At 35.4% G+C, this 19,689-nt stretch overlaps 2 protein-coding genes across 2 annotated transcripts; both read left to right on the top strand.

The window, feature by feature from the left end:
* Positions 1 to 807: 807 nt before the first annotated feature.
* LOC116130887 (photosynthetic NDH subunit of subcomplex B 5, chloroplastic) lies at positions 808 to 2,240 on the top strand. The gene is made up of 5 exons (XM_031416585.1): positions 808 to 1,063; positions 1,250 to 1,310; positions 1,631 to 1,693; positions 1,789 to 1,847; positions 1,983 to 2,240. The coding sequence occupies exons 1-5, from the start codon at positions 821 to 823 to the stop codon at positions 2,211 to 2,213; spliced, it is 657 nt and encodes a 218-aa protein (XP_031272445.1). The 5' UTR covers positions 808 to 820; the 3' UTR covers positions 2,214 to 2,240.
* Positions 2,241 to 7,754: 5,514 nt separating this feature from the next.
* Positions 7,755 to 10,710, top strand: LOC116130834 (serine/threonine receptor-like kinase NFP). The gene is made up of 2 exons (XM_031416519.1): positions 7,755 to 9,000; positions 9,845 to 10,710. The coding sequence occupies exons 1-2, from the start codon at positions 7,843 to 7,845 to the stop codon at positions 10,574 to 10,576; spliced, it is 1,890 nt and encodes a 629-aa protein (XP_031272379.1). The 5' UTR covers positions 7,755 to 7,842; the 3' UTR covers positions 10,577 to 10,710.
* Positions 10,711 to 19,689: the final 8,979 nt, after the last annotated feature.

Below are 19,689 nucleotides of genomic sequence, written 5' to 3'. Positions count from 1 at the left end.
TTTAGATATCAAAATTATTTATAAATTTCAATTGATTTTAGATTTTGTATTTGTATTNTGAGGATGATGAGATAAAAAGGGCAGAGAGATTCGAGAGGAAAGCACGTTGAAGCAACATGAGTTAGTGATAATGTCGTTTAATAATAAGATTCTACCCATTACAGGCATGTGTTTTGTTGAAATTTTCCAAAACCAAATTTCATAATTTTTTAGATATCAAAATTATTTATAAATTTCAATTGATTTTAGATTTTGTATTTGTATTGCCTAACTTCACACGGGACGCAGAGGGAACATGACCTTAATATTCAAATCAATTTTATACAATTTGAGAATAAATGATAAATAAATAAAAAAAAGACAAAAACCTATCTATCAATCACCGATAGATGAAAAAGACAAAGACCTAATATCAATCACCTAAGCTTCTTAATTAGTCGATAGTTTCAAGCACGAGCTAATTCTAAAGTTCGAAGATTATTTGAGATACGTGTAAACCAATCCTAAAACCTCGTGACAAAAAAAATCTATCAATTATTTAAAGATTTTTTTTAATTTATTTTGAGAGGAAAGAAGTAATAACTCCAAAGTGGATAAGGCGGACTAGAGGAGGAGCCCAAAACTCCAATGTACAAAAGACTGACAATCGACTCACTGGCTGTCACGAAAGTAAACAAGAACGTCCACTAATCGGATGCCACGTATACATTGCATTACATCTTATGAGACAACCATCACGGGAACTTTATCTTACCGTTAAGTGAGGCGGGCAATTAAAGGCTATAAAACATGGAGCTAAAAAGAAGATGATAGAAGAGAGATGGCAGTTTGTTCATCTTCATCACTCTCTGTTTTCTCTGTCAATTCAGTTCCCAAAACCAGTTCTAAGAACTCTGACATCAATCTCAAACTAAACAAAGCTTCTTATAATGTCGGATTGTACGGAAAATCTAGTGGTCGAAGTGGGCTCACAAAGTTGAATGCAGGTGGGAAGCTGAATCTCATCGAGCCAGATCTCAACGAAGATCCAGTTGACCGTTGGGCCACATTCGGTGTTAGCCCTGTATATCTTCTTAACACTCTCTCTATGCATGGATTATGCTGTAAACTCGTTTCATTCAAACTTTATATATAAGTGAAGTGAAAATTGCATGAATACATGTTATTGAGATTTTTACTGTATCATGTATGCTTAAGTAGATGTTAAAAATAATGGTTTTGATGCTTTAATGTGTGTTGTTGAGTGCAGGAAGATTTTAAATATGGAGAGTATGATGGGCACCATACTTACTTCGAAACCGACGAGAGAGGTCTCAAGTTTACTTTTTTGATTAATCTATAAGGGCTTCATTCCATTTGTTAACTATTTTTCTGTTGGGTTGATAAACATGTAATTGCAATTAGAGGGTTCTGAACTTGAATGTTGTATAAGCGTTTGGTGAATGATTCTTTTTCTTCTTGAAATTTCATGTCTATCAAACTTAAGGGATTAATTTTATCTGGGTGTAAAGTTGATTTTTTTTTTTTTTTTTTTTCTCGAGGAAGAATTGAATATGTTTTATGAACCTTTTGTTATGAGACTATCAAATCTTCACCATTTTATTAATATTGCTGAAAATTTTATATATAGGATCATTTTGGGGAGCAATTGCCGACGATGTCAGGGCCACAGAACCGCCATCAGGCTTTCAAGGTATCAATAGCTGTTGCAGACCTTTGATAACATGGAACTTAAATTAAAGGCACTGTCATTTTTAAGTAATTGAATTCTCTTTTATTGTTTTTCAGGATTTATATCATGGGCTTTCCTCCCTGCAGTTGCTGCAGGAATGTATTTCAATGTTCCGGTAACTCTAAATCTAGATTTAAACCTATGAAAGTATTCATTATTGAGTCTCCAGTTAATGATTTTAAGAACTGAGAATAACCACCTATATGTTTCATCTTTAATTGAGAAACTCCTCTCATTTGTGATCTTTTAGGGGGAGTACTTGTTCATTGGAGCAGCTGTTTTTGTTACAATTTTCACCATATTTGAGTTAGATAAGCCGGACAAACCCCACAACTTTGAGCCCGAGATATACAATATGGAAAGGGGAGCTCGTGACAAGTTAATCAATGACTACAATACCATGAGCATCTGGGAATTCAATGAGAAATATGGACACCTCTGGGATTTCACAGTGAAGGTGGAAGAAACAACAAAGAGATAATTTCCTCTGATGAATAGGGATTGTAATTGTTACTTTATAAGCAAAATTAGAATGCAAGGTATAGTTCATATTTTCCTCTCATTTTCATTTTGCTTCTGTATATGAGCTGTTTTGTTTTGTATACGTTCTATAAAGTTCAAGTGCCATGGCAATGAAACTCTTAAGAAATATGATGTTCAGAATAGCATCTTCACACCTATCTCTACATCTCATTTTAGAAATATCTTGTCATTTTAGAGACTATTAAGCAAACAAGTAACTCATGGATCATGGTGTCAATGCCGATTAAGTTTAAGATATAATATTGCTGCAGGCTAATAACAAGTGTCAAACCAGAGGCTTGCCAAAAAAATTTGTTAAGGTCAAAGGTCATTTTGATTGGATAATCTGAAGCTTGCATAACTTTTGTGATAAAATATTCTACTGTAGTTTATTCAATAATTAAATAAAATAATATTATATCCTATATATATTTTCACTACCTTACATTTACATATATACCCCTAATTCTATACACATAACTTCTATCACTCTTCCTCAAGCTGGAATATATATATCTATCATGCCCAACTTGTTACAAACATAGATTACCCTTTTTCCAACTAAAGATTTAGTAAAGAAATCAGCTAGTTGTTCTCCTGTTTTAACATGCTTAGTGGAAATTAATTTCTGTTCAAGTTTCTCTCGCACAAAATGATAATCGACTTCTATATGCTTTGTCTGCTCATGAAAAACTAGATTGTTGGCTATATGTATGACTGCTTGGTTATCACACCACAAGTTCATAATCCCTGGATCACCAATTCCAACTTCTATAAGGAGATATCTCATCCATATAAGCTCATAAGTTACTTGTGTCATAGCTCGGTACTCAGATTTTGCACTTGATCTAGCTATAACAAGTTGTTTCTTACTTTTCCAAGAAATAAGATTTCCTCCAACAAAAGCACAAATTCCAGTCACAGAACGCCTGTCTACAAATGATCATGTCCAATTTGCATCTGAAAATCCTTGTATTTTACTGTGACCATTATTACTATAAAGGATCCCACGTCCAGGAGCCCTTTTGAGATATTTCAAAATATGAAGAACCGCATCCCAATGAGGTGTCCTAGGAGATGACATAAATTGGCTTACCACACTCACTGAGAAAGCAATATCTAGACGAGTTACTGTAAGATAATTCAAATTTCCAACTATTCGTCTTTATTGCTCTGGATCATCAAACACCTCTCCATCCTCAACATTCAATTTTACGTTAAGAATCATAGGAGTATCACAAGGCTTGGCTCCAATTAGACCTGTTTTAATCAATAAATCATACTTGTGTTGAGACAAGACAATTCTCTCCTACTTCGAGAAACCTCAACTCTTAGAAAATACTTTAAAGAGCCTAAGTCTTTCATGTGAAATTTGGAAGTCAAAAAGATTTTCAAACTATGAATACCAACACTATCACTACCAGTGATTACAGTGTCATCAACATAAACAACAATGAGGAGAATACCAGAACTAGATTGCCTATAGAAGACATAATGATCATAAGCACTTTTGTGCAAACCAAATTCAGTCACTACATCACTAAATCTCCCAAAACCAAGCACGTGAATATTGTTTCAAACCATATAAAGATTTCCTCAGTTTGCATACCTTTCCAAACTGCCCTTGAGCAACAAACCCTGGTGGTTGCTCCATGTAAACCTCCTCAAGAAGATCACCATGAAGAAAGACATTTTTGACATCAAGTTGGTGAAGGGGCCAACCATAGGAAGCTGCAAGAGAAATAAATAACTGAACAGAGGTCATCTTAGCAACAGGAGACGCGACAGACTTAGTCGCTGGAAAAAGTAACAACCGTGAACAGTGTCTCCCGAACAGTATCGTGTGAACAGTGCCATCGGCCACCAGAACAAAACCCTAAGACCAGTGCTCTAATACCATGTGATAAAATATTCTACTGTAGTTTATTCAATAATCAAATAAAATAATATTACACCCTATATATATTTTCATTACCTTACATTTACACATATACCCCTAACTCTATACACATAACTTCTATCAACTTTCACAGGATAGGTTACAAAGTTTCTGAGCATGAAAATGGTTACATCTCTTGGATCTTCCTAAGTTTTTCCACATAGATATGTAGAGTAGCCAGTAGGACACATGTATTGTTGACCATGCCTCTTTCTTGGTATATACATATTTAGTTTTGTAAAGGCATAACTTTAATTAGATTTGATTGTTAAAAACTGGATGACTGAATGTTAACGTATTTATGATGTGATTGTGAGGTAATGATGAAATTTGTTGTTGCCTTTATTGACAAAGCATCTAGATTTTTTGTTGCTGACAATTCAAAGGACCCTCTTGCCTCTGTATTCAACATTAATGCAGGAAAGTCTTAATATTTTAGTAGGGACAATGAGTTTCAGCAGCCTTAGATCACCTTTAAGCTCACACTTGCCCTCCTGCAATGAGGATTTGGTCATAGGCAAGCCAATTTGTAAAATCAATATACAAATCTTGGTGGTCTGGTAAATTTCTCATCAACCAAACAGTATATAATATGAATGCAATTGAGGTTGTGGGGTTGACTGTATAAGAAAAGAACTAGAAATAAAGCTTAATTATCTTATCTTTTTGAGGTGGAGAAAATAAAATAGTAATAAAGGTTTAGAAATCAGGGGCAGGTTGTGGTGGATTTACTTTACCCGTCCTTCAATCAAGTTGACTCNTAACTCTATATACACAACTTCTATGAACTTTCACTGGATAGGATACAAAGTTTCTGAGCATGAAAATGGTTACATCACTTGGATCTTCCTAAGTTTTTCCACATAGATATGTAGAAGTAGCCAGTAGGACACGTGTTGTTGACCATGCCTCTTTCTTAGTATATACATATTAAGTTTTGTAAATGCATAACTTTAATGAGATTTGATTGTTCAAAACTGGATGACTAAATGTTAACGTATTTATGACGTGATTGTGAGGTAATGATGAAATTTGTTGTTGCCTTTATTGACGAAGCATCTAGATTTTTTGTTGCTGACAATTCAAAGGACCCTCTTGCCTCTGTATTCAACATTAATGCAGGAAAGTCTTGGGTGCGTTTGGTTTATTATTTTGGGTAAGATTTTAGAGATAATATTAGATGATTGAATAGGAAAGTATTACGAGATAAAATTTAAAAATTTATGAAAAAACCCCCAAGATTTGCTAATTTAATAAACACCCTAATATATTAAAATATTGTAAAATGACAAAAACACTCCTAACACCCAAAGTGTCAAACTCTGGCCACCACCGTCGAAATCTGACCAAAAAATTGGAAAACCACAAAATCTGATCGGATCTGACAGGTATTCGATCGATATGGCCTTTTCCGGCCATATCCACCACAGATTTGATCGGAAAATGTCAGATCTAAGGCCAGATGCGGCCTTCGACGACCAAAAAAGACCAACTTTAATCGTCAGCGATATGACCGTCGTTGATAGTCAACGCCGGCCATTTTTTTGGCCGTCACTGATTGTCAGATCTGACCATTATCGGTGGTCGTGTGACTGTTGTAACAGATTTCGGCTACTACCGACAGTGGTTGAGGGAATCTGGTAAGTGTTGTGGGTGGGTTTGTTTCTGTTAGTTTTTAAACCTTTTTTGGGGGGGTATTTAATGAGATTAATAAACTTATGGAGTCTAAAAATAATTAAAAAAAATAGACTAATATTTTGGGAATAATGTGTCAAACAATATTTGAAGAATAGGATTGAGAATATGGATAAAAACAATAAACCAAACCCACCCGTTAATATTTTAGTAGGGACAATGAGTTTCAGCAACCTTGGATCACCTTTAAGCTCACACTTGCCCTCCTGCAATGAGGATTTGGTCATAGGCAAGCCAATTTGTAAAATCAATATACAAATCTTGGTGGTATGGTAAATTTCTCATCAACCAAACAGTATATAATATGAATGCAATTGAGGTTGTGGGGTTGACTGTATAAGAAAAGAATTAGAAATAAAGCTTAATTATCTTATCTTTTTGAGGTGGAGAAAATAAAATAGTAATAAAGGTTTAGAAACCAGGGGCAGGTTGTGGTGGATTTACTTTACCCGTCCTTCAATCAAGTTGACTCAAAAAGACAAAGTCAAGGTCTACAAAGTGGTAGAACCGAAATCCCATGACTGAGAAGAAGATGAAAAACAGAGGCATCTTCCCAAGAGAAGAGAGTGTCCAAACTGACTTTCTGCCGGAACCATTCAAGACTAAATGAGAAAGCAGAGCACATGAGTCGTGACAAGTTAACCGAGAACTACAATACCATGAGATGAGGGAATTTAGCGAGAAAGAGGGACACCTCAGGGCTTTAACTGTAAAAATGGATGGAAGAACAAAAGGATATTTTTTGTCTTGGAAAAAGAGTTGTAATTGCTTAGTTTATAGGCAACATTAGGATGGAAAGTAGAGTCCATATTTTTGTCCCATTTTATGTTTGTTGTTTTCTGTGCTTTCATGTGCCATGGCTGCTAATTTTCTTGGCTATTATCAGGATAGCATATTGATACCTTTCTTGGTCTTTGGCCAAAATCAAACATGAAACATCAAAAATATAAATAATAATAATTACAGTCTTATATAACCAGTCTTACTTGCTGAATAATTTTCCAAAAGAAAAAATCCGTTTTGATTAGATAATCTGAAACTGACAACACTCAGGTAAAGTCTAAGAATGACATCATTATTGGATATAGAAGTTGGGCCAGATGTGTACTGTTATCAAACTTTCTTATTTGCAGTAGTTTTACCAATGAATATTTACTTGTTCAAAGGGCTGTATGAAGGAATCATGTAGCAGTTGTCAAATGAGGAAATTAAAAAAAATAGCTGGTACTGGAATTCAAGGAACTTGTCCCACGCGACATGGAACTTATTTGCCTTTAATGTTCAACATAAGTGCATGAAAAGTCAGAGTCACAGTAAGAAATCAAGGATTATGAAATGTTTTTTCACAGCTCTCAATACAATGTACTAAATAGATGCCATGGATTTCGGCAGACTCAGAAATCACCCTTAAGCTGATAAACTCACAGTTACCCTCCTGGCTGCTGCAATGAAGGATTATTAGGTCATCAAGTGACCCAACTTGTATATACAGTATAACCAATGTGGCTTGCTTGAAGGTCGTTACACTTATTTAACAGAAACTTCAAATTTCTGCTGCTTGTGTTAGCAAAGATTCCCATTCTATGCATTGATCAAATGAATCCAAAAGTTACGACGACCAAGCTTTCCGTAAATATTTCTTTTGGTTGTGGACTTGTGGGAAAACTTAAAAAAAAAAAAAAAAAAAAAAATTAGAAAAGCAGGAGATGGTAGTGGTGGATTTACCCGTCCTCCAATCAAGTTGACTGAAGCAGTTGAGTTTTAATTTAATTTAAGATTGTAGGACCCAATACGTTGAATGAGAAGCAGGGATAAGCATTGGCGTCTTGATTAAAATATGTATTGACGAAGACTGAAAGCGAGAACCAGATTCATCTTCCTGTCTGTAACTTTATATAAATCTGTTCTAAATACATTCAAGAGCAGGGAAGAGAAACAGATAGCTGAAACCAAAATGAGAATCAAACTCCGGTATCTCTCTTCCTCTTTTCTGTTGCTCTTCTTTCTTTGTTATGTTCAATCACAAGAGTTCCTACCAAACACCACAGGCTACACTTGCAGTCCCAATCAGACCACCAATCAATGCCAAACTTATGCTTTCTATCGAGCCTCGGCACCTAGTTATCGAGCCTCGGCACCTAATTTACTAGACCTTGCCTCAATAGGTGACCTTTTTTCAGTGAGCCGCCTCATGATATCAAACCCTAGCAATATATCCTCCCCATCGTCTCCTCTCATACAAAACCAGCCTCTTTTTGTCCCTTTAACCTGCTCTTGTAATACTTTAAATACCAGCTATAGCATCTCTTTTGCCAATCTGTCATACACAATCGTGCAGGGTGACACTTTTTACCTTGTATCCACATACCTGTACCTGAATTTGACAACTTATCAATCTGTTATGATTGTGAATCCTACTGTAGTCCCTACTGAACTTGAAGCTGGTGATGTTGTTCAATTTCCAATCTTTTGCAAGTGTCCTAATGAAACTCAATTGCAAAATCAAGTGAGTTATCTTGTGTCTTATGTGCTTCAACCTTCTGACAACTTATCATCAGTTGCTTCAATGTTTGGAATAGAAACACAGTCTATAATAGATGTTAATGGGAATAACAGTCAGACATTTGAAACTATATTTGTCCCAGTCGCGAGACTTCCACAACTCCCACAACTAACACAGCCTGATGCTGTTACTCCGGCATCTCCTGGAGCTGGAAAGACTGAGAGAAAAGGAGTTAATACAGGATTGGCAATTGGGTTGGCTATTTGTGGAGTCTTGTTGGTTTTGGTTACTGGGATGTTGATATATAGTGAGGTTATTTTGAAGAAGAGGAGAAAGAGGAAGTCTGATGATGCTGAGAAGCAGAAGCTACAGTTTGATAAGGGAGGGAAGGGCTTCAAGAATATGGAAGTTAATTTAATGGCAGATGTTTCAGATTGCTTGGACAAGTACAAATTGTTCAACATTGAAGAACTCAGAGAAGCTACAAATGATTTCAGTGAGGATTGCTTGATTCAAGGGTCTGTTTACAAAGGGTTCATTAATGGAGAGGTCTATGCAATCAAGATGATGAAATGGAATGCCTGTGAGGAGTTGAAGATCTTACAAAAGGTAATTTTTTTTTCTTTTTTCAAAAACAGTATAGCCTTTAATGTTTCAGATTCCCAAAAAGATAATAGTTTTTTGGCATGGCAGAGTAGACCAGGAAACACTATTTTAATTCTCTGTATTGATTGCAAGTTCTCAGTTTAAGTATAGTTCCAGAGTAAGTAGTGAAAAATGAGAACAAAACAATTATTTCCGGAAGTTCACTGGATGCAATTAGACCATACAATACGGTGTAGTCAGGGTCCAGGGAGGAGGTAGAGGAATAAAATCCTGAAAACATGGGGATATAACGTAATAAACAGAATTACGTGGCTGAAAAATCTGAACATTCCATCAGAGATAAAGACACCAGTGGAAGAATCCCATTATAAAAATTGCTTAAATGTGGTGGCCAACATTTAATCGTTTTTACTGATTATAAAATAATGGTTAGGTATAGTGACCTGTCTTGAGTATTAGGTTTGAGGTTTTAAATCATATGCTTTACTAGTCAGAAGGTTTAACTTATTCATGATTCTCTCTATTAAAAAATAAGCCTTTTGATTACCCATTAGAATGAAATTGTTCTATTAGTTCGAGTATATGATTGTTTTTTTCGATTGTTTTTAATCAAAATAATTGTTATAATAAGTTAGTTTAGCTTAAAGAAGATTGACAATGACAAATGAACTGAATTTGTTCCACCCTGCACATGTTGGCCAGAAAGATTTAGATCTTGATAGCTACAGCAAAGGAGGCAAGTTATTTATAATTAGTAAAGAGGATTAGGCCTATCTCCTTGCCTTTGACCTTCATTTTAGTTTGCTAGTAATTAGTAATTACTGAACCACAATCATTCATTTTGAAGGTAAATCATGGGAATCTGGTGAAGCTAGAAGGTTTCTGCATAGACCCTGAAGATGCAAATTGCTATTTGATCTATGAGTACGTTGAAAATGGCTCTCTCCATTCATGGCTACACGAAAACAAAAACAAAAAGTTGAACTGGAAAACAAGGTTAAGGATTGCCGTTGATGTTGCCAATGGCCTGCAATACATTCATGAGCATACCAGGCCAAGAGTTGTACATAAAGACATCAAAAGTAGCAATGTTCTCTTGGACTCAAACATGAGGGCTAAAATTGCAAACTTTGGACTAGCCAAATCAGGCTGCAATGCCATAACTATGCACATTGTTGGAACTCAAGGCTATATGGCGCCCGAGTATCTAACAGATGGGGTAGTATCGACAAAAATGGATGTTTTCTCTTTCGGGGTGGTGCTGCTTGAGCTTCTATCAGGCAAGGAGGCAGTTGATGACGAGGGGAGGGCATTGTGGACAAGTGTTGGTGGAATTTTGGAGGGGAATGAGGAGAGCAAGGTGAAAAGAATGAAAGAATGGATGGATGTGGTATTTTTGCAGGACACATGCTCAATGGAGAGTCTGATGAGTGTAACAGATATCGCCATTGCTTGTGTGCATAGAGATCCTTCCAAGCGGCCGAGTATGGTGGATATCGTGTATGCATTGTGTAAGAGTGATGACTTGTTTTTCGATATTTCTGAAGATGGATTAGATCCTCAAGTGAACGCAAGATGAGAATTGAGACAGTTTTAATGTTATCAGATTGTGCTAGTTGAAGGAGTTTTGAGAACATTTTGTAATTGATGCATTGCATTGTATATAGCAATAAGCAGATGAGAAATTAGAAACAAAATAAGGCTATATTTATAGCAACTCTGTGTTTCAAGTCTCCAAACAAGCTCTAGAAAGCAAGAAAAATAAGCTGATCTGTAGTGTTGAGTTGTAAACTGTGTATGTGTCTTACAGCGGTCTGAGTGAGCTTTTAGGCCTTATGACTACTACATTGACAAAACCCAGCCCAGAAAGACGGTGGCCAATTTGTAAGATTGAACAACTTTCTTATTCAAAACATATACTTTTGCTTGTCATAATTTTTAGAAGCATCATTTTCTTGTTTATATTATATATATATATATATATATAAAATATGAGATGATTTGTAATGGGATCTTGATAAATGAAAATGTTAGCATGCTCGATGGTACTTGGCCTATTAGTGGGTAATTAACCCAAATCAATCCACTTAAAACAGACTCAATTTTTAATCTTAAAACATGTTCATACAATTAGAGACTAAAATCTGCAATATTGCAAAGCTGGTTCAGACGTTCCCGATCATAAAAAAAAAAAAAAAATTAATGAAGTTAAATTTGACTCTTTGGTGTATGAGAATGTTTCATGGTTTCCAATTGTTAAATAAAGTGAAGTGGAAAAGATTGAAGTTGGGAGAACAAATTTCATTACGAATGGTCAGATGGGACCACTAGACCATCTATAACCATAAAAATCAAATTAGTGTAACTTCTACATTACTTTATTATTGCATTTACAACCCATTATACCAAAAGGAATATTTCTTAGAATATTTTCTTTCTTTTTTCTTTTTTATTAATTCTCAATAATTAAATTTATTTCATTAATTAATTTTGTATGTATTGATTAAATATTGTGAATAATATATTTTATTAATTAACCACTAATAATAACTTTAAAAATTATATTAATTTAATAAAATTAAACATTTATTAAATCAAGTAAACATCACATTTAATTTTTTTTTTTTAAAAAACATTACATCTAATATAAAATACCACAAAAAATTAAAAAAAAAAAAAAGAGTTATCGAAGTTTGTTATACCGAAAAAAGTAGGGCTTACGTAGAGCCTCGTCAGTAAAGGATGGTCAGAGTTCAGAAGGATTATACGCCATCCAAGTGCAGTCACGTCGCGCCTAGCGCAGGTGGCATGACTCCTATCAGTGCAGCAGGTGAGTGTCAGGTCAGCAAGCGGCTAAAGATCACCCACGTGTCAAAGTCCTGCTTTAATCGAGGAAATCCCTCGAGCAGGTGATCAATGGGACGCAAAAAAAAAAAGATTTGCACGACACCTACTCACTTGTAGCTTTCATAATCATTACCTTGAATTTTCCCACTATAAATAAATAATAAAAATAAAAAAATAAAAAATGTTTTTGCGTGGATGAACAATATCACACCAAATTGGCGTAGATGAATAGTAATAAGCAAAATTTGGACACCAATTTGGCGTCCAATATTGGAGATGCCCTAAGATGAAAATAGGGGAAGATATAGTAGGACTGGACATACAGACTTCATTTATTTTAGTGTAAAGTGAATTCAAACGTTGAGTGTGGTCCTATATATTTCAAGGTTGACTAAAATGCAACAACAATGGCTAATGCCTACGACGTTGTCTTCAACTAAACTGCTCAACTGTCAGTATAGCCATGTGAAGTGAGATTTAGTAGCGGAGAGGATCTTTCTACACAATCAAATGAATTATTTCTTCTCTTCTCTGTTAATCACGGGCGGACCTTCGACCCCATTTCATTGTTATCACACAACAAACCCACTTCATATATTGATTGGGAGATTGCGTGAAACTCCTACACACAATAATGTGACAATGGGGTGTCAGTTGGACATGCATTAATGAAAATTTTGCTTTGTTCTGCCGACGTAGACTGGTGGAAAAGCAACAAAACAAAAGAGAAACAGCCAAACAGCAGGCGGGCAGGGACCATGTGAATCATCAACAATCAGAAACTACCAAGACCTCTCAGATCTTATCCTCAGTCTCGTTTCTTTTCTTGTCCTGATTTTTTCTTATTATATTTGACTGTTGCATGTGCTTTAGAATGAAATTACAAGTTTCCAGATCTAGATTCTTTCACTTGCTTATTTTTCGAATCAATTTTTTGATGTGGGATTGATATCTAATAATCTAATCACTTGTTAAGTATATATATATATATATATGTCTTATCCCAAGTCTTTATAGTTTTAATTAATAGTTTGCACTACATTCATTTTCTATTGGGCCATTTAACAAGTTTAGTTTACCCTTGCACACATCTCAACTAGTTTTTCAGGACTCTGGAACCATCGGTCGATCGGGTTAAAGCTCCGATGGATGGTTTGCACTACATTTATTTTCTATTGGGTCATGTTACAAGTCATGCGCGCACCTCAACTAGTCTCCCAAGACCCTAGAATTATAAATCGGGTAAGAGTTCCAGCAGTCACCCCTATTAGGAGTCATAGGGACTTGAATTCATCCCCCAGGACCCTAGAAATACCAACGATGTAAGAGTTTTGCACTACATTCATTTTCTATTGGGCCATGTTATAAGTTTTGTGCACACCTCAACTAATCCTCTGAGACCTTGAAACTACCGGTGGAGTAATAGCTTCAATGACTACCTTTATTAGGGGTAGTGGAAACTCACACTCAGAAGACCACGTTAGATCTTCATCTTGCTTTTTATCATAAAAAAGACACGAACTTGAGAAACCATGTTAAATGTTCTTTTGTTTTTTTACCTTCGGTCCACCCAGATTGACACTTGATAATTTTCATATATCTTTTATAACTTTTTATCAAAATAATAAAATTCTTAACTTTTTAAAAAAGTTGTTGACTTGATATATAACTTTTCATCAATCTTTTTTTCTTTTATTAATTGATTCAATGATTCTTTCTGCAGACAACGTATGAATTGAGACAACTAAATCTAATTTCTATCTCTATTTAACAATATTATTCCTAAAACACATTTTAGACACGTTCAGATTGCGACATGACATGCTGATTGGGTGGTCCTGGTCCAACCATCATTCATAATGCTTTCATCTAAAATGACTCCAAATTATTTATTTTTATTTGTTTCTTTATAAAAACAAAATGAAAGCACACCTCAACTATATTCATAACAATAAAAATTAAAAAAAAAAATTAATCATAAATAAGATTTAAACACGTGCCAATAATATGTATACATATTCTTATGTGCCGTTCAAGGTACAACCACTCTTTAAAGAGAATGATGTTATTGCTCTTATCTTTTGATTAATTTTCAAAATTAATAGAATATCCCAAATATGGATAAATAATAATTCAGTTTGTAGTGATCACATGCGTCGGATGCATGATAGAGTTTCTACCACCGGAGCTGAAAGTTTGTTGATTTTTAGAAGAAGCACGTGCAACTGCAAGTCTGCAACTCCCCTAAGATTTTAGGTCCCACCCCACGTGTTTTATTTTCGACAAACCTCCTTTGAGATAACATGTTACCACCCAAAAAATAGCCTATTGAATTCATACCCACCCACTTTTTAAATACCATTTCAGTACTCAAAACATAATTTTGCTAGTAATCTTTGTTTTCAAGAAAGGCAAAATAGTCAAAAATCCATTATTAATGAGGGTATAATGGTCAACAAACATTAACTGTCAAAGAAGAAGAACGACGCACGTTAGCAAGAGATGACGCATGTTAGCGGTGTCACAATCAACAATTTTTGCCATTTTTCAGCCAATCCCAGCGTTCAAAATCACTTTTGAGACCACCCACAAAATCTCCATCACCTCCTCTACAAAGCTCAAGCCTCCATTTACCGTCATCACTCACCATTTCCCACCACAACCTCCATTCGCATGGCCAACTTTACAAAACGCATCGCCTCTATTTTCCGGTCGATTTCTTTGCCATAAATTCCCCCAGACACCACCATCACACTCCCCACAACCCACTCTACAAAACCTTTACCTCCATCATCGTCCCTTGCTCGTCGATGGCCGGTTGTACAACACGTGACCTTTTGACTTCCAATCCGATTTCTGATCATTTCCGGTGTCAAAAATCATCCTAACCACCACCAATCGATTCCTTGGATCTTCCTCTCCAAAAGCCCCAACATCCTAGATACCGTTTGCTCACCAATTGTTGGCGATTGAAGCTCCCCCACCCTAGGGTATTTCGAGTTTTAATTGGATTAATTGAGATTGATTCATTCGATTTTTGTGTTTGTTGGGTTGAAAGACAATTGATGAATGTTTATTTACAATATTTTCTGGTCGTCGGCGACAATTGTCGGCAAGGGAAGAGGCTAAGAAGAGGGCTTTTTCGTAAATCACTATATTTCCCACCCAAATCAGAGGGAAACATATTAATTAGGTAGTAAGAGGGTGCGAAAGTGTCAATGGAACTTTTTTTGGTGGGAACATGTCGTTAACTCACCTCCTTTTAGAGCTCAATGCCCCAAGGCTTTATTTGGTATCAATGGGATAATAACAATTTCGTCCCTGAGCTTTGTCTTTTTTTTTTTTTAATGATGGTACTTGGCCTATTAGTGGGTAATTAACCCAAATCAATCCACTTAAAACAGACTCAATTTTTAATCTTAAAACATGTTCATACAATTAGAGACTAAAATCTGCAATATTGCAAAGCTGGTTCAGACGTTCCCGATCATAAAAAAAAAAAAAAAAAAATTAATGAAGTTAAATTTGACTCTTTGGTGTATGAGAATGTTTCATGGCTTCCAATTGTTAAATAGAGTGAAGTGGAAAAGATCTGAAGTTGGGAGAACAAATTTCATTACGAATGGTTAGATGGGACCATTAGACCATCTCTAACTATAAACATAATATTAATGCAATTTTTACACTATTTTACTATTGTATTTACAACCCATTACACCAAAAGAAATATTTATTAGAATATTTTCTTTCTTTTTTCTTTTTATTAATTCTCAACAATTAAATTTATTTTATTAATTAATTTTGTATGTATTAATTAAATATTGTGAATAATATATTTTATTAATTAACCACTAATAATAACTTTGAAAATTATATTAATTTAATAAAATTAAACATTTATTAAATCAAGTAAACATTACATTTTTTTTTTTTTTTTAAAAACATTACATCTAATATAAAATGCCACAAATTTTTTTTTTTTTTTAAAAAAAGAGTTATTGAAGTTTGTTATGTCGAAAAAAGTAGGACTGACGTAGAGCCTCGTCAATAAAGGATGGTCAGAGTTCAGAAGGATTATACGCCGTCTAAGTGCGGCCACGTCGCGTCTAGCGCAGGTGGCATGGTTCCTATCAATGCAACAGGTGAGTGTCAGGCCAGCAAACGGCTGGAGATCACCCACGTGTCAAAGCCCTGCTTTAATTGAGAAAATCCCTCGGGCAGGTGATCAATGGGACGCAAAAAAAAGATTTGTACGGCACCTATCCACTTGCAGCTTTTATAATCATTATATTGAATTTTCCCACTATAAATAAATAACAAAAATAAGGAAATAAAAAATGTTTTTGCGTGGATGAACAATATCACACCAAATTGGCATAGATGAATAGTAATAAAGTATCACGCCAAATTTGGTGTTTGGTTGGAGCAAAATTTGGACACGAGATTGGTGTCCAATATTGGAGTCTAGAGATGCCCTAAGATGAAAATAGGGGAAGATATAGTTGGACTGGACATACAGACTTCATTTATTTTAGTGTAAAGTGAATTCAAACGTTGAGTGTGGTCCTATATATTTCAAGGTTGACTAAAATGCAACAACAATGGCTAATGCCTACGACGTTGTCTTCAACTAAACTGCTCAACTGTCAGTATAGCCATGTGAAGTGAGATTTAGTAGCGGAGAGGATCTTTCTACACAATCAAATGAATTATTTCTTCTCTTCTCTGTTAATCACGGGCGGACCTTCGACCCCATTTCATTGTTATCACACAACAAACCCACTTCATATATTGATTGGGAGATTGCGTGAAACCCCTGCACACAATAATGTGACAATGGGGTGTCACTTGGACATGCATTAATGAAAATTTTGCTTTGTTCTGTCGACATAGACTGGTGGAAAAGCTACAAAACAAAAGAGAAACAGCCAAAGAGCAGGCGGGCAGGGACCAGGTGAATCATCAACAATCAGAAACTACCAAGACCTCTCAGATCTTATCCTCAGTCTCACCACTATGTTTCATTTATATTCATCAAGAACAAACAACATTTCTTTTCTTCTCCTAATTTTTTCTTATTATATTGACTGTTGCATGTGCTTTAGAATGAAATTATGAGTTTCCAGATCTAGATTCTTTCACTTGCTTATTTTTCGAATCAATTTTTGATGTGGGATTGATATCTAATAATCTAATCACTTGTAAAGTATATATAAGTCTTATCCCAAGTCTTTATAGTTTTAATTAATAGTTTGCACTACATTCATTTTCTATTGGGCCATATAACAAGTTTAGTTTACCCTTGCACACACCTCAACTAGTTTCCCAAGACTCTGGAACCATCGGCCGATCGGGCTAAAGCTCCGGTGGATGGTTTGCACTACATTCATTTTCTATTGGGTCATGTTACAAGTCATGCGCGCATCTCAATTAGTCTTCCAAGACTTTAGAATTATCGATCAGGTAAGAGTTCTAGCAGTCACCCCTATTAGGAGCCATAGGGACTTGAATTAGTCCCCCAGGCCCTCAAGACCCTGGAAATACCAACGATATAAGAGCTTTGCACTATATTCATTTTCTATTGGGGCATGTTACAAGTTTTGTGTATACCTCAACTAGTCCTTTAAAACCTTGAAACTACCGGTAGAGTAAGAACTTCAATGGCCACCTTTATTAGGGGCAGTGGAAACTCACACTCGGAAGACCACGTTAGATTTTCATCTTGCTTTTTACCATCAAGGAGATTCAAACTTGAGAAACCATGTTAAATCTTTTTTAGTTTTTTTGACTTTCGGTCCACCCAGGTTGACACTTGATAATTTTCATATATCTTTTATAACTTTTTATCAAAATAATAAAATTCTTCAACTTTTTAAAAAAGTTGTTGACTTGATATATAACTTTTCATCAATCTTTTTTTCTTTTATTAATTGATTCAATGATTCTTTGTGCAGACATCGTAGGAATTGAAACAACTAAATCTAATTTCTATCTCTATTTAACAATATTATTCCTAAAACACATTTTAGACACGTTCAGATTGCGACATGACATGCTTATTGGGTGGTCCTGGTCCAACCATCATTCATAATGCTTTCATCTAAAATAACTCCAAATTATTTATTTTTATTTGTTTCTTTATAAAAACAAAATGAAAGCACACCTCAACTATATTCATAACAATAAAAATTAAAAAAAAAAAATTAATCATAAATAAGATTTAAACACGTGCCAATAATATGTATACATATTCTTATGTGCCGTTCAAGGTACAACCACTCTTCAAAGAGAATGATGTTATTGCTCTTATTTTTTGATTAATTTTCAAAATTAATAGAATATCCCAAATATGGATAAATAATAATTCAGTTTGTAGTGATCACATGCGTCGGATGCATGATAGAGTTTCTACCACCGGAGCTGAAAGTTTGTTGATTTTTAGAAGAAGCACGTGCAACTGCAATTCCTCTAAGATTTTAGGTCCCCACCCCACGTGTTTTATTTTCGACAAACCTCCTTTGAGTTAACATGTTCCCACCCAAAAAATAGCCCATTGTCAAATTCATACCCATCCACTTTTTAAATACCATTTCAGTACTTAAAACATAATTTTGTTATTAATCCTTGTTTTCAGGAAGGGCAAAATAGTCAAAAGTCCATTATTAATGAGGGCATAATGGTCAACAAACATTAGCTGTCAAAGAAGAAGAACGACGCACGTTAGCAAGAGATGGCACATGTTAGCGGTGTCACAATCGACAATTTTTGCCATTTTTCAGCCAATCCAAACGTTCAAAATCACTTTTGAGACCACCCACAAAATCTTCATCACCTCCTCTACAAAGCTCAGGCCTCCATTTACCGTCATCACTTACCATTTCCCACCCCCACCTCCATTCACACGGCTAACTCTACAAAACGCATCGCCTCCATTTTCCGGTCGATTTCTTTGCCATAAATTCCCCTAGACACCACCATCACACTCCCCACAACCCACTCTACAAAACCTTTACCTCCATCATCGTCTCTTGCTCGTCGATGGCCGGTTGTGCAACGCGTGACCTTTTGACTTCCAAGCCGATTTCTGATCATTTCCGACGCCGAAAATCATCCTAACCACCACCAATCGATTCCTTGGATCTTCCTCTCCAAAAGCCCAACATCCTAGATACCGTTTGCTCACCAATCGTTGGCGATTGAAGCTCCCCCACCCTAGGGTATTTCGAGCTTTAATTGGATTAATTGAGATTGATTCATTCGATTTTTGTGTTTGTTGGGTTGAAAGACAATTGATGAATGTTTATTTACAATATTTCCTGGTCGTCGGCGACAATTGTCGGCAAGGGAAGAGGCTAAGAAGAGGGCTTTTTCGTAAATCACTATATTTCCCACCCAAATCAGAGGGAAACATATTATTTAGGTAGTAAGAGGGTGTTTTAAACGTTTGAGGGTGCGAAAGTGTCAATGGAACTTTTTTTGGTGGGAACATGTCGTTAACTCACCTCCTTTTAGAGCTAAATGTCCCAAGGCTTTATGTGGTACCAATGGGATAATAACAATTTCGTCCCTGAGCTTTGTCTTTTTTTTTTTTTTTTAATGACCAGGGTGTTTGGGCAGCTTACGCATACTTTGACTAATCTTCATGGCCCATTGAATATCCTACAAGCCCAATACCCTAAGGTAAGCCAAAAATATGGCTGGTGACCCAAAGATTCGAATCCAAGAAGTCAATGAAGAGAGAAAGTTTTCTTGACCGCCATCCCTAAAAGACTAAAACTAATGAGAGGAATCAAAATGTCACTAACAAAGACTAAAATGTTAGAAAATTCTATAATAAAGTAAACC

Source organism: Pistacia vera, unplaced genomic scaffold, assembly GCF_008641045.1.
Source record: "Pistacia vera cultivar Batoury unplaced genomic scaffold, PisVer_v2 Contig225, whole genome shotgun sequence".
Lineage (NCBI taxonomy): Eukaryota > Viridiplantae > Streptophyta > Magnoliopsida > Sapindales > Anacardiaceae > Pistacia > Pistacia vera.
This window is presented reverse-complemented; position numbering and strand designations above follow the sequence as displayed.